Here is a 16,962-nt window from a genome sequence, read left to right as displayed (position 1 = left end):
TGTTTGGAAAACGGATAAGGAGCACTCTCAATATGTCTTTTAATGCTGCTCTTATACGACAAAACGTTTCTTTGTTGTGCTCTTTCTTTTTGCAATTATCTACCAGTATAAATCACCAAACAATGCACAACTGCTAGTAAAATATAGATTAGAAGCAAATTAAGAAAGTGTTGAGGATGTACAGAAGTGTGGTGAAGGGGGTCAGAGAGGTTGCAGTAGTTGTGGAGAGAGATGACCAGAGGGGACCAGAGTGAGGCAGGATCTGATGTAACAAAGGTGGAAATAGCAGGACTGGGAGAGGGACTGCAGGTGGGGGAGGATTTGAGGAAGAGGTCCAAGCAGTGGACTTGAGAAACAGAAAAGAGCAAAATGTTGCCAACGAAAAATGGGAGACTATGAGTTCGGTTTTGGACATGTTGAGATTGAGAAAACACTGGGACATCCATGGGCAGACGGTTGAACATGCAAGAGGGGAGGGGAAGAGGTCAAGGGATTAGAAGTAAATTTGGGTGTTACTGGAGGCCAAAGGAGCTGATAAGTTATAAGTTCACCATGGGAGGAGGTGTACAGAGAAAAGAGAGGAGGGCCAAGGATATAGAGGCTTGAGAGACCACGAAGGCTGGAGGGAGAGGAAGAGTCTGAGGTAAACAGAGATGGAGGCAAACAAGACGAGCACCACAGAGGCGAATAGAGTAGAGAAGGACAGGGTGGTCAAAAATGCAAAGAGGTCCAAAAAGATGAGCAAGGAGAAGTGACCCTTATGTTTGGCAGAGAAGATGGTTTGTGACCTTTGCAAGGGTGATTTCAGTGGAATGGAGGGGATAAACACCAGATAGTAGTGGGAGGAATCCACAAAACATAACTCATCAAGCCAGGTTTGAACAGAAATGTCTTATTCAGTCTAAAGATTTCTAGCAAGTCTGCTGTATCTGCAGTGGGTTAAAGCCATTCTTTTAGTATTGGTACATGCAGTGAAGAACAAGGCTAGACCTAGGTGCCAGATAGATGATATACCTACAAAAAAAAGCTACTGCTGTTTAAGTTTTGGGAACCATATGTATTGAGATCAAAGGAAGCATATGGTCCTGAATTTTACATTTTTCCTGATCAACTGACCTGACCACAGGAGGAGTCTTGGAGGCGAGAGGGTGAAGAGCTAATCGGTGGGGTGGTGAGGGGGCCGTAAATGGCAGATCAGAGCAGGTATGGAGAGAAATGAGGTTGGAGATTTTGAAATGGATCCTATAGGAGAAAGGGAGCCAGTGTAACAATCATTACCCTAATAAATGGCCATAAATCAGTATATTTAACATTGTAGATTAGCAGCTGAATAGATGCCAGTAGAAACCGAATGTGTAAAGGCTTCAGTTTCATACACTGGGTTTATTGGCACAGTGTTAATACACATACTATAACAATGGAGGTAGTTGTTTACAAAAATACGGTCATCCAAAACCATTTAATTAGGTTTTGCCAAAGCAGTGTGGATTACATTTATTGGACAACTGTCACAAAAAGGTATAAGTGTAGTTTAGCACAATTTAATTCTCTCTGGTATTTCCACCCGCTTGATAGTGAGGGAAGGCAATACAGTGTTCCTGTGCAGCGGGACAGTGCCTGATTTTGCTCTTCTACCTTTAGCATCATTAAGAGGTCTTACATCCTGCTGGACGTTGCGCTTGTTCTGCATTGTCCTAGTGTGGAGAAAGCCTACAGAGACTGGGTTATTGCTCTGTTTTACAGAGTTAGTATTGGCTGAATTAGACTTCTGGGCTAGAAATGAGCACTGCCACTGGAGACGTTCAGAGCTTCCCAAGGGTGTTCTTGGAATACAAGATGGGATATAGGAAAGTGACTCTGGCACTCTTAACTGCTCCTGTGGAAGTTCACTTACAGCTTCCAGAAGTCTCCTCTCTGCCCTGGGGTCTATGTTGTTGTTAACTTGGCCAGAAGGAAACTTTTCCAGCTGCTGGACAAGAAACGCTCTTCTTCTTGCCAGCTGCTCCGTATGACCGTTTCCAGGTGATGCTTTGAGCGGTGGCAGTAACACAGGTGAGCCAAACATCAGTGACTCCTTTGTATTGTAACAGTTTGTACATATTGGAAGGGCTCCTGTGAACTGAGACAAGCTCCTTTGTGAATTCCTCTCCTTGTTCTGTCTTTGTTCTCTAATGGACATCTCTGCAGAGGAATCTTTGACACAGTAGCTTTGTGTTTTGGAGACCATGGCGGTGGAAGGGCAGTGATCTGTAAACCTAGAATCCAAGTCATCCTCTGTAGGGGGTACAATGTTATCAGCAGGGCTATGCTTGGTCATTGATTTCTCCTTATGGTTCGTGTGTGATGTGGATTTTGTTTCCGGCGTCTCGTCTTTACTCTCTGGCAGAAAATTGATATCAAGACATAGAACACAGTCTGTGGAGCCTCCTTGCTTAAGCTTCTTTGGTTTCTTTTGGGGGTGCAGACAGGCTGCTGCAGAAACTGGACCCCACCCACATACCTGCAAACCCAAAAGTCACAAAGAATTAACCTTCAATGCATACTTTAATAAGACATACAAAAGAAACCCGTAGATCCCACAGTCTTTATTCACATTAAATGATTAATATGCACCTGTCGCATAAAGACAGTGGATGCAAATATTTTATAGACAAACCATTTCCTGTCCATTCACTAGGACCCAGCGTCTTCTGGCCAGGAAACGCCGCTCTCGTGACACTAGTACCTACTGAACGGATAGGCTACAATCTCATGCATAGTGGTTTAGCCAACAATATGGTTGGCTCCACTGCGGTGAAATGAAAAATAACCATTACACATGGCATCCAAATTCAATACACACTGTACACCTTCAATTTAAAGGACCACTAAACTTAGAATTTAGGTTTCTTTAGATAAGCAGCACCCAAAAATGAAAGTAAATCTCAGAATAATCAATCTTTCTCAAATATCAATAGAATATTTTACTTGTATTTTTTTGTAAATGTTATTAGGAGCTCTAGTATATAAGCCAACTTGTATTTTAGGTTTATAGACACACAGACAGTTTATGTGGTTGGGCTTTTAACCAAGGACACACAGATTTTTTTTTATTTGTTTTTTTTGCTATGTTCGCTGCAAAGGGGGTAATTACTTTTAGCCATAATTGGAATTGTTCGTTTAATTACCCTAATAAGTTTCACAGTGTCTTGTGCACTTTTTTTCTCTTTTTTTATTTTTTTTTATTGCTTTGGCATTATTATAATGAAATGATATAAGTAATATGATGGACCTGTATAAATAAAAGTTAATAACAATACCCCAGATCATGTTATTTCTTTGGCTGTTATAAAGCAAAATAGGATACAATTTCCAGATATGTTACGAAAGGCATTAGACAAATTATCTTGAAAAGAGCCTGCCAGACAGATCCATTAGTGTCACACTAAAGAATTATTATCCTGTTACTTTCTCTTCCCCTCCCTCCAACACAGCAAATCGCCAGCAGGAAGCTTTGTGGAGGCTGCAATATTATGTTCAGTCCTTTTTGACTTGTAGCCGAGATACACGAGAGCTTTTTCCATCAGGGATGATTCCATAGTTAGCCACTCTCCCGGAACGTCCAGGAGACTCCCGGGAGAGCTGGGAAACCTCCAGCATTGTGCCCTCTTCGTTGGTGAAGCGGGTGGGTGCAGAGCTAAACTTGTCCCCCTGCCCCTGTGATTGGCTGATACTGATTAAGTTTGACAGGGGGTGGGGCTAAAAACGCTATCCATGTGGCCACGCCCCATGAAGGAGCCCCCTCCTCCCAGAGATCATACTGCCAAAGTTGACAAGTATGGATTATTCATGCTATTTTGAAGTACAGAATACAAACTTGAAAGAAGACAACATAGAAACAACTCTGTGTACGGTGCAGGACATACTTCTATATTTTTACACTGAACACACCTGGGGCTAGATTTACTAAACTGCGGGTTTGATAAAGTGGAGATGTTGCCTATAGCAACCAATCAGATTCTAGCTGTCATTTATTTAGTGCACTCTACAAAATGACAACTAGAATCTGATTGGTTGCTATAGGCAACATCTCCACTTTTTCAAACCCGCAGTTTAGTAAATATACCCCCTGGTGTACATAAGACCTTAGGCTGCATTTGAACAGTGACCTAGATGATAAATATTAAGTAACTACTCACAGCTTCTTCCCATCCCGTCCTTATCAACCACTCAGTCGACTTCTGATCATCTTCAATCACCTTCTCGCTGATCTCGGCCAGCGCGTCAGTCAGATCCTTCTCCCGTTTCCCTTCATCTGCAGAGCAACTTTTCTGCGGGAATTTCTCTAGTTCTTGCAAGTTTTCTAACTGTAAATCATTGTCTTGAATAGCCATTATTGTGCTAAATTACACCTGCAATATATAAAGAAGAAAATAAAATGAATAAACCAAGACCAGAATATCAAACATAAGTAGAAATTCTACATGAAACAATGATCACAATCACCAGAGTTGTAAATGTGTATTAATCTGATGTTCTAGACCTTTGAGAGTCCATTGAGAAATGAGAAGCTCTTTCTCCTAGATCATTGCACATGTCAGCTCAGTATCACAACTGGAAGTTCACTGAACAGTGATACTTTTTACAACTAGTTTGTAATACTACAATATCACAAGTGGTCGACCAAATCTCCAACAATTCCCTTCTTACTCCTGTGTTCAACAACCCTGCAGGACACTCTGTTAGGTCTTCTGGTAAGACCGAGTGCAGTACCCCAGTATAGCAATGTTTGAGATTCCACCGTAACCGGTTTTCCAGTATGTACCTGCATGCCAGCTCTAATGCAGCGAGATGACAAGCCAATAATTATCTTAATGTACTTTGTTCATTGTTTTGTTAGGACTGTTTACATACGTTACCCTGCATTTTCCACTTTTTGTTACATTGTCACCTGGACTTGTCTGAAAAGCCCACATATACTGCTGCCAAAATGGAAGAACTAATGATACCTATGGGTTATACACTTAGGGGTATACTTACTATGCAGTGGTACCGTAGAACCTCTGATTCCCGGCACTTTCAAGGCATTTTCTCCAAATGGAAATTTTATTAAAGACAAAACCCCTTCTGCTCCACGGGAGGTTTCTGTCCTCCCTGACCTCGCCTTATGACACCTGTTTGATAGGTGTACCGCCTTAGTCAAACTAACCCACCTGCCACTTGGCGTTTAAAAAAAAATGCCTTCCGAGTGCCGGTTTCACAAAACCGCTGCACACTGTTAGTCATGGTATTACAAGTGAAACTTATCAATGGATTAGTGTTTACCATTGTGTTGAGATATCATAACGTATGGTCTACGAGATGGCTGCAGAATTGCCCAGATATAAAAGACAATTACACTTGCTCATCTGCATACAGTAGAGCAGTGTGCAGCATTTTCTATGCTCTTTCCCGATTGGTGGGGACATAGAAAAACTGATATTTTTGGTACATTACATTGCACTAGGCATTTGGCAAACCAATAACAAATACAAATGTAACAAGTTCATAAGGCTACTTTAACTGCTAGTAAGAGATTTTACTAATACCCCCCCTCCCCAGCTGTTTCTCTTACAACTAGGGAAAGGGGAGGAGGATGATTGGGATGACCTATCGCAGGCTGCAATTAAGAAATTACAGCTTGTGATTGGTCCTCGTGCTCACACCCCCCTATGCCGCAATTTAAAGTTGGTGAACAAAATTGATTTGCCAGTCCTTTCATCCAGAGACTCAGGAAAACACGGCTGCATGTAGCAGCCTCTGGGATAGGGAGAAGGGCACCTTATCTTTTACATAGGTGTTGGTGCATAAACACCTTTTAGTGGCTATAGAAATATACAAACATATAAAGAGATGTTATTATGTGCATTATGTAAAAAAATTAGGTACATGGAACCATTTCCAGAATGCTTGGGACTTTCCTGACGTCCATCATGGCAGCATATTGCTGGGATTTCCCAGTTTCTGTGATAAGTTCGGCTCATGGCCTTTCTAGCATGTGAGGACCCTGCTGGCAGGAAGTGCTTAATACTGAATGACCAAAGTGCTCTGGATACTTTGCTCCCTATGTACTAGTACTAGGTTAGTACTAGGTTAATTGGCTGCTATCAAATTGACCCTAGTCTCTCTCTCTGTCTGTGTGTATGTGTATGTTAGGGAATTTTGACTGTACGCCCCAATGGGGCAGGGACTGATGTGAGTGAGCTCTCTGTACAGCGCTGCGGAATTAGTGGCGCTATATAAATAAATGATGATGTAAGGGGTAGAGCTTCCAGGTGTTGGAACATTTGTTGACAGCATCCTCATTCCGTCATTCCTCTCTAAAGGAAGCCATTGTATGGTGCCTATTGCTGACCAGTTAAATGTGTGGCTGATTTCTCCTTTTACTTTTATGTAGTATGTTTATGGCATATCTTGAAGAAGAATGGATTTATTTTTCTATGCAAGTTAGACATTGAGTATATGTCATGTATAAGTTTACTCAGGTAAATGTATTTGATGGCATATATTGGTATGAAAGTTTAGTACCTTTTAAGCTTGCGTCTGTTATTTTTTTTTAGCTCCTACAAATCATTATCTCCTTTTCAAAATCTCTCTGAAAGGTGCACACTTAATTTTTTTTATGGAATTGCTTTTTTTAATATTCATATATTAAAGATGTTTGTATTTTACATCGTATTGCTTTAGTTTTTCAGCTGTTTTTTTTGTTTCCATTTTTTCTAAGCGGCTTTAAGCAGATGGAAGTAAGACTTCAAATACTGTCTTAAGTCAGGCCAGGGAAAAAGTGTAATTTCTGGTCTTTTTTTTTTTTTTTTCTTTTTCTTTCTTCTTGCTCTCTCTTTGTCCAGGGTTACAAGAGGAGTCACAGGTCTAAGGATATGGACTGGTCGCCTGTGGATCTCCAGCTTTGCAGAATAAATAGGTATTTGTTACTTACTTTAGCGAAGTCTTATGAAGAAAGCGAATCAAAATCACATGATGTAATGTCATAGATACACTAAGCAGTAGGGGGAAGTATTTTCAAAAAAACTTTTGGGATTAAATAAGAGATATGACCCACAGAAAAGCCTTGATCATAAATACATGCCCAGTCCATTACAAGCCTTGGGAATGATGTAAGTTCCTCTTGTGGTATGTTCACAAGATGAAGACGGAACCGTTTTGTGCCAAAATCAAGGGGGGAAAAAAAGGTCATCTTCCAATAGGGAATTCAGTTACTGGAACAAGAGGCAATCCATTTAGTTGTGGGAGAAGAGGAGGCAAAGAGAACACAAGGGACTACAGCAAAAAAGTACAACAAAGAAACTGCACCAGTTAGTGGAGGTAAAGATGTTTTAGATGGAATCCCTGGCAACCATCATAGAACTTAACAGATGGGCAGCACGATGGCTCAGTGGTTAGCACCTCTGCCTCAAGGCGCTAGGGTCAAGAGCTCAATTACCAACCATGTCCTTATCTGTGTGGAGTTTGTATGTTCTTCCTGTGTTTGCGTGGGTTTCTTCCGGGTGCTCCAGTTTCCTCCAAAAAACATACTGGTAGGTTAATTGGCTGCTATCAAAATTGACCCTAGTCTGTGTTTGTGTGTTAAGGAATTTAGACTGTCAGCTCCAACGGGGCAGGGACTGATGTGAATGAAAAACATCCTCTGTACAGCGCTGCAGAATTAGTGGCGCTATAGAAATAAATGATGACATCAGGATTAGATGCTGACTATAGGCGTACAAGAATCCTACCTCCATGTTTCTGTGGTAGGAGAGCATCAGAGGTTTCTTCCTACCTTCGCTCTGTAGGACATCCTTCAAAACCAATTCATCAAGCCTATATTAGGATTCTAACTTTTAAGGTGGTGTTCCTGCCTGTTGTAGCTTCAGCTAGAAGAGTTTCAGAGATCCAGGATTTCTCATGTGACAAAGATGAGACCTATAACAGAGTTTCTACCTGAAGTAGTTTACTCATCTTACCCAGCATGCCATCGCTGGATCCTACCATAGCATGCAGGTTGGATGATTTCTTGAGTAAGATGATAAGAGTTAACGACTTCAGGCAGAAAGTCCGCTATAGGTCTTGCCTTTGTCACATGACAAAGAGGAGAACCTTTCAGGATTTTCGCTGGCTCCTTTTAGGAATGGTATGGACTTTATCTGCAACCTTATGCTGAAAGCAAAACATCAGATTGGACAACTTCCGACAGACCATTTGCTATTCCAGATTGAAAAAGAGTGGTAAAGCACGTTGGCAGAAAAACAGCAAATTAATGAGTTGTAGCTTCTTCTTGTTATTGTTCTTTTGGGAAAGAAGCGATATGCTCTGGTGCTGTATCAAAATTAATTATGCAGCACCTAAGCCCTGACGTGTATTTTCCCTCTGTACTCTGAGCTATTTCCTAATAACGGATGCAAGAATAATAGATAATTATTATCAAACACTCACTGTAATGTTAGTTTCCAGGCATCCATTCATGGCAGCATAGAGTTGTCCTCCCTTAAATTATGAGGATAAAATACTTTAATGGAGGTGTCAATGGGAGGTGCAGTTTTATTGGTTCAGGGCAGGGGTCTGTACCAGTTTGAGGTCCATGAAGTTGGCCCATTTGTATGAAACAAAAATATGTTGAGTGTTGGATAACAAGTTTCTATTTTTCTGTCATTTGGGGCTTTAGGCCTAAAATATAATAACAAATATTTAAAAAGGACACCTTTCTTTCCCCACATTGCCCCTGACATTTCCAACCATATTAAACAGTAAAGCAGTGCTCCTTATGGTGCCTATAGAAGGGGGTACTTCAGAAGTATGTCTGTGACATTATAGCCGTGATTTACATTTCTCACAATTCTGCTTCTTGGAATTACTGGATAACAAGTTTAAACCTAATATATGCCAAATCTGTACGTTCAGTAACCAATTAAGTCACATTTTACCATGTTTTGGTGACTTTCATTGGAACTGAAACTGCCCGTACCGTTAATTGATGCATATTAAAGCCACATTTAAAATACAGAGGTCATTCCCACTTGCCCCCATAGAACCATTCGGTAAAAAACAATTAAAGAGTAACTCCACCCAACCTAAAAATAAATGTATTGGGTAGATTACAACAAGTAAACATAAAAAAAAGAAAGTCGTACTTATATGATCCAGTCAAAGAAGCAGGATCACAAATAAACAATCAACATTTAACTAGGAATTGATACAAACAGTGATGCTTATGTTTGGTCCCTTACATTGACAAAGAATATGAAGCTGCAACTCACTTTGTATATATTCCATAACACCCAGAGAAAGATCGACAAATTCCCAGCTGTACTCTGGATCTAAATACTTAAGTAACTTAAATTAAGCAGTGACAAAATGAGGCATAACCATAACCCAATCAGTAGCTCATTTGGTCTTTGGTGCCAAAAAATAAACAATGATAATATGGTATTAAAGTGTTTTACTTCCAAAAGACACATAAACAATTAGCTCAACCAAATAAGCGAAATGTAATTTTAAAATGGCAATTAGCTTTAAAGAGAGTCTTATAATCGATGACGTTTAATTAGCAGAGGATAAGACAAGAGACTAGCAGACTACACTCAAGAGCAAATCAAGGTCATTCTACCACCTGAACACAGAGCAGTTTCAATAAATAATTACACAGGACACTGCCTTGTACTTTACACTAATGTTCCTCGAATAGCAATCTATAAATCATGTAGACTTACGCTACTTCAGAAAATCCCCTCTGTGTATTTTCTTGAATGTTGCTATATCCACATGATTATAGCACACATTCCTTAAAGCCTCCCATGTTTGACATTTAAAAGTAGTATTCATTAAAATAACTGCAAATGCATGCATTAGCTGTGCATGAGTTTTCATGCACAGCTAAAGATTTAAAGACAAGTAGAAACATAAAAGAAAAAACTAAATTAAATCAATATTTTACACTTTGTATTTTACAAAAATGTTAACTAACTTGGAGGGAAAAGTTACTCAGAATGTAATCTGTTGTCCCAATAATTTCAATATTAACAAAGATGTATTTCATGAATAATGTCAGTAATTGGATTGTGTCAGCATTATCCAGGTAGACGTTGATAAGTGGCGACAGTTAAGACCAGAATTATTTTTTTTTATAGAATATGCAATGTGTATATGTTACGGAATTTAGACTGTAAGCCCCAATGGGGCAGGGACTGATGTGAGTGAGTTCTCTGTACAGCGCTGCGGAATTAGTAGCACTATATAAATAGCTGATGATGATATCTTTTTTACAGATTATTTTCTCTACTGAATCAACATTGCACATTAAAAAGCTATGAAATATTGTGCCTGAGAAGAGTAGAGTTTGACTTTAAAATGTCTATTTTCTTAAGAATATAATAAAATTATGGTGCGCACCTGTAGCAACAATTCATCAACTGAATTTTCTTTTGGCGCTAGCGTCTGCAAGGATCGCCTTCACAAATACTTAAATTATATTATATAGAAGGAAAACATAAACTGCACACAGAGACGTGGTTAAACTCAATTAGGATTGTGTTTTAAATCAGAGTGACACTATGGTCCTTCTTCAGATGTGTACTAAAGAAAGGACGTTTGTATTGTGTTCTAACTGGAAATATTATTGTTTTGGGATATATATATATATATATATATATATATATATATATATATATATATATATATATATATATATATATATATATACACACACACACACACAATGTGTATATGAGTATACATGCCTCATGCAACAGTTTAAGTTTTGCCTCCGATATAGTGTAAATTGCTATATAAATAGCAGCATTGTCACATAGCCAATTTTCCAAATACCCTTCTGCCACCTTATTTTCTTGTCTCTTTGAGAAGATACAATAGATGTATTAAATATTTAATAATTAAACACACTTTTGGTTTATTACAGGCCTAAACAAAGCTAATAAGTACTAGATCTTAAAATCCAATTGTATGTATCAATTTTTAAACATACTGTACAAAGTTATTACAACATCACAACACCCATTTAATTAATGAACATAATAATACATGATTTGTATTTGCAACACTATTGTAATGTGTAACCTAGTGTTCAAAACACTGTACTCTTTGTCATCTAACAAGTCCTCCAGCAATGAAACAGGTCCAGTTACTGAGTCATCTCTGTAAAATATTTATGTGAGCTTAATAACTGTAATGTCTAGAATAGATGTAAGGGTATATAAACTGTGGTTTATCTTTATAAACAAACGTATAAATGTTACACCTTTATATACACACTCTACTTTAGAAATAATTATAAAGACGTGTGTGTATGTCTACAGATCACACACACACACACATACATACATATACACACACACATAGATAAATACACACATACATAAATACATACACACACACACACAAATACATACATATATACACACATATATACATACATAAATACATACATATATACACACATATATACATATATAGACACACACACATACATACATACATACATACATACACGCATACATGCATATACATAAATACATACATATATACACACATACATAAAATACATACATACATACACACATACATAAAATACATATATACATACACACATACATATATACATACACACATACATACATAAAATACATATATACATACACACATACATACATAAAATACATATATACACACATACATAAATACACACATACATGCATATACATAAATACATACATATATACACACACACACACACACATAAAATACATATATACATACACACATACATAAAATACATATATACATACATACATACATACATAAAATACATATATACATACAATACATATATACATACACACATACATACATAAAATACATATATACATACAATACATATATACATACACACATACATACATACATACATAAAATACATATATACACACATACATAAATACACACAGACATGCATATACATAAATACATACACACATACATGCATATACATACATACACACACACACATACACATAGATAAATATACACACATGTACACATAAGTACATACATACATACACACATACATACATAAATACATACATATATACACACATACATACACATACATATATACACACATAAATACATATATACACACATACATACACATACATACATACATACATACATACATACATACATACATACACGCCATCAGAAGAAAGCAACCTGTAGTTCTTGCGGAACCATAAGACGCCGGTCACGCTGGGACCTGTAGTCCCACAGCACACAGTGGTAGCCCCGCACATACCGAGCTGTCCCGGTCCGCTCCCTCCATCGGCCCCTAAACACACCGCAGCCGTTACCAGGGGTAACACTGCGGCACGTGTGCTGGGCGTGGCCTCCAGCGGAAGTGACGTGTACACCGCAGTCCTCGTCTGCCCGAGCTACTGACCTTGGTCCTGATCTGAGCGCAGCCGCTCAGTGTGTAACATGTAGTGTGTAATGGGCACTGTCTGCGGGCACACGGGTTATTGTACATGTATGTGTGCTGCCCACACACTATGTTATATTGTTGTATATATATATATATATGCACCAATAAACACAAGTACAACATGCAGACTGTAAGAGAAGCATGCAGCACTAACCAGAGGAAGCAGTTTCCTCTCCTGAAGAGCTTACATTTTAATTGTAACTGTTATCGGATTCTGTGTATTTAAACATGGTTTCTACCTTGCTCCAATAACACAGTATACATGTATGTACCAATAACACTATATACATGTATGTACCAATAACTCAGTATACATGTATGTACCAATAACACAGTATACATGTATGTACCAATAACACAGTATACTTGTATGTACCAATAACACAGTATACATGTATGTACCAATAACACTGTATACATGTATGTACCAATAACACAGTATACTTGTATGTACCAATAACACAGTATACATGTATGTACCAATAACACAGTATACATGTATGTAACAATAACACAGTATACATGTATGTACCAATAACACTGTATACATGTGTGTACCAATAACACAGTATACATGTGTGTACCAATAACACAGTATACATGTGTGTACCAATAACACAGTATACATGTATGTACCAATAACACAGTATACATGTATGTACCAATAACACAGTATACTTGTATGTACCAATAACACAGTATACATGTATGTACCAATAACACAGTATACATGTATGTACCAATAACACTGTATACATGTATGTACCAATAACACAGTATACATGTATGTACCAATAACACTATATACATGTGTGTACCAATAACACAGTATTCATGTGTGTACCAATAACACAGTATACATGTGTGTACCAATAACACAGTATACATGTATGTACCAATAAAACAGTATACATGTATGTACCAATAACACTGTATACATGTATGTACCAATAACACAGTATACTTGTATGTACCAATAACACAGTATACATGTGTGTACCAATAACACAGTATACATGTATGTAACAATAACACAGTATACATGTGTGTACCAATAACACTGTATACATGTGTGTACCAATAACACAGTATACATGTGTGTACCAATAACACAGTATACATGTGTGTACCAATAACACAGTATACATGTATGTACCAATAACACAGTATACATGTATGTACCAATAACACAGTATACATGTATGTACCAATAACACAGTATACATGTATGTACCAATAACACAGTATACTTGTATGTACCAATAACACAGTATACATGTATGTACCAATAACACAGTATACATGTATGTACCAATAACACAGTATACATGTGTGTACCAATAACACAGTATACATGTGTGTACCAATAACACAGTATACATGTGTGTACCAATAACACAGTATACTTGTGTGTACCAATAACACAGTATACATGTGCGTACCAATAACACAGTATACATGTATGTATGTATGTACCAATAACACAGTATACATGTATGTACCAATAACAGTATACATGTATGTACCAATAACACAGTATACATGTATGTACCAATAACACAGTATACATGTATGTACCAATAACACAGTATACATGTATGTAATATTATCCTTTGGGACATCAATACACACTTGGCATTACTGAAACAGGCCGGTGAGAATAGAACTATGTAGGATTTACAGCCATGCAAGACCCTGGCACTCAAGGACAGGCTAGGCCCAGGGCCGGTCCCCTAGTGGGCTACCTTGGGCTAGGTCACTGGGTCACCTGCATTTTTGTCCTTTAAAATGTTGAGTCTTGACCCCCGGGATAAAATTTGACAGCCCTCCCTGCCGGCACTCCAGTGGAATCCGTAAACAGCCAAATATAATTTAACTTTTTTAATCTAGGCACTCCATCCAAAACTACATTGTTAGTTTATTGTGAAGTCATCCTTCAACAAGAAAGGATAAAACAGTGTCCCAAAGGTCAAATTGAGATTTTTTTATTTTTTTTTCGAAAGCTCACAAGTGGCTGCCAATACGATATAGCACTAATGTCATCTAAAAATGTCCTGTCTGTTAGTCTGAGCAATATTTGTTTGTTCTAGTTTGTAACTACCAACATTTTAAATATATGACGAGGATAAGTAACAGTCCCAGTGGATGAAATGATTATGTTCTAAATATAAATGAGCTAGATTTTATATTAGGCTTTTTATAACAGTAGCCACATTATCCTGAAGAACAGCCGTTTACTTGCTTGGTATTTTAGTCTCATTTTTTTTAGAATTTAAACTCTGTTAAGATATTGCTCACAATTGCTTATACAGCGAATAGCTGCATAGATAGATAAAGAGGATGAGAAATTCTTCAGCAAGGTTATTGAAATATGCAGTTGACTGGGCTTATAAGGAAACCACAAGCTGCTGTGGTAAGGGCAAATTATTGACTTCATCTATTTTACTCAATTCATTACCTTCATATATGAAACACAGAAATCAGAAAGATCAATAGTATTAAATTAATGTGCATGAACTTCCCAGGGTCCTCCCGAAGGTATATTTGCAGCCAGTTCTGTTATGACTATATGACAAGTAATCCATAGTGATTGACATAATCGATATACACTTAAATTATCAACATGGATGTGTTTATGTGAAAATACAAATCGTTAAAAGCCAAAGAGAATGTCATATTTTAGCTGTAAAAATATATAATATAGTTGACAATTGAAAAATATACTTTTGGGAATGGTATTGTCATGCATAACTGTTGATCTTTTTGCGTAGTTTTTTAATGACTTTATTTAGTAACGAATCAGCAAGTAACAATACAGTATAAATACAGTATTATGCTATGTATGTTATACCAAGAAATATGTGTCAACACAATCAGAATGTCATTGACAGTGAATAGGTTTCAGAGGAATTGCAGAAGATTATGCTGGTAAATATTTTGATAAACGAAAGGACAGGGTTGGAAGGGCAAGGGAGGGGGAAACAGGAAGCAGTGTGGCATACCACTATAAGGGGACCAAAAAGAGGTGAAGAGGTGAGATCCAAGACGACTCTTGAGATAAGTCATCAAGAGAATGGAAGGCGGGCATTGAAACACAATGGACCTGATTCATTAAGGAAAGTAAAGCAAAAAAAAAAATGAGTAACTTTGCACTTTGGCAAAAACATGTTGCTTTGGAGTTTCAGTGTACAAATGAAGCTATCAAGTATTTGTGCTACATGAAAAATCAGCCAGTATTTATCTTATGTGCAAAATAATAAACTAATTTGCACCTCTTGCATTGTAACATAGTTTTTGTTCAGGAGAAAACATACTCATTTTTTTTTGCCTTACTTTGATTAATGAATCAGGCCCAATGTCCACAGCTCTCAAATTTTAGTTAATGTCTTTGAGGACATTGGTCATAAACTCCATTCAATAGATGTGCCATATTGTGTTAAGAACTGTCTACTGTAGAGGCAGTAGACTGCTTCCAATCCGTCGCTAGCTGGCAAGTGGCAACCACCATAATATGTAGGATTCATTTATTTTGGTGTCACATGACAGATGGGATACCTAAGGGGAGAAGAAAGACCCGGAGAGAGGGAGACATCAATATGTTTATTACGTTTTTAATGTCTAGCCAGAATGCTGAAAGCTTGGGACAGTGCCATGAAATCTAAAGAAATAACCCTATATGGCAACCACTCCAGCATCTGTCTGATACGTCAAGGTTGATACTGCGTAGCCTAGCTGGTAAGTAATACCAAAAATACAATAGCTTATAGACGTTGTCTTTTATTCTCATGCAAATGGAACTGGTGTCTGTGGTTTCTCTCATTTCCTCCCAGTCCTCATTATCCAGTTCTTTCCCAGGTCTGCTTCCTATGCCATTTCTTTCGAGTTGACTCCATGTATTTAATTTCAGTATATTGCATGGAGACCAGGCCCTTTGTTAAGGCTTTCCTAAGGCTAAGCGACTCGAAAGTTGCTAAGGACTAAACGTTTTTTTAATTGTACGATTGTGGATAGTGATTCACATGGTCTGTCGGGTGTAAAGAGGTGCTGGAAGTATACCTGCGGCTATAAGCAGGCGCATGCTGGGAGAGGGATGGCCTGGGGGCACACAGGCGGCCGCATCATATTACAGGGGATGCGGCCGCGTCATTGTTGACGCGGCCGCATTCCCTGTCATGTGATGCGGCCGCCTGTGCGCTGACGCGGCCACATCTGATGACATCGGGGGGGGAGAAACTGTTTTTTGCATCCGGGGGGGCGGCCGGCCGGCCTACCCCCCGGCCCCAATAGACGTCTAACCCAGCTGCCCCCCTGCCCCCCGGGCCAGCCCGCCACTGGATATAAGGATCCAACAATGCAAATTATTGAGTCTTTCAGACCAGAATCCATCATACCCACTCGTGTACCTGACCTTCGCTATATCTCTGAACCCCCTTTGTCTGCTGCCTGCATATCAGACC

The 16,962-nt window shown here is 38.3% G+C and overlaps 1 protein-coding gene across 2 annotated transcripts; it reads right to left on the bottom strand.

Moving 5' to 3' along the window:
* Positions 1-1,363: 1,363 nt before the first annotated feature.
* Positions 1,364-12,396, bottom strand: C10H16orf46 (chromosome 10 C16orf46 homolog). 2 transcript variants are annotated; one of them, XM_075187575.1, is made up of 3 exons: positions 12,320-12,396; positions 4,179-4,391; positions 1,364-2,500 (listed from the first exon to the last, which is right to left on the bottom strand). In XM_075187575.1, the coding sequence occupies exons 2-3, from the start codon at positions 4,371-4,373 to the stop codon at positions 1,532-1,534; spliced, it is 1,164 nt and encodes a 387-aa protein (XP_075043676.1). In that variant the 5' UTR covers positions 4,374-4,391; positions 12,320-12,396; the 3' UTR covers positions 1,364-1,531. The 2 variants fall into 2 exon arrangements, with proteins under 2 accessions (XP_075043676.1, XP_075043675.1); XM_075187574.1 differs by lacking the exon at positions 12,320-12,396 and adding an exon at positions 12,238-12,309.
* Between the last annotated feature and the right edge of the window lie 4,566 nt (positions 12,397-16,962).

Source organism: Mixophyes fleayi, chromosome 10 (assembly GCF_038048845.1).
Source record: "Mixophyes fleayi isolate aMixFle1 chromosome 10, aMixFle1.hap1, whole genome shotgun sequence".
In the NCBI taxonomy this organism is placed as follows: domain Eukaryota; kingdom Metazoa; phylum Chordata; class Amphibia; order Anura; family Limnodynastidae; genus Mixophyes; species Mixophyes fleayi.
Note: the sequence above shows the minus strand (reverse complement) of the source record. Positions and strands in the feature narration are given on the sequence as shown.

What these genes read in the sequence shown, in the direction of transcription:
- C10H16orf46 (XM_075187575.1), bottom strand. Translation starts at nt 4,373, where the DNA reads ATGGCTATTCAAGACAATGATTTACAGTTAGAAAACTTGCAAGAACTA. An exon ending in GGACGGGATGGGAAGAAGCT is followed by an intron (nt 2,501 to 4,178) that starts GTGAGTAGTTAC and finishes TTGGGTTTGCAG; the next exon opens with GTATGTGGGTGGGGTCCAGT.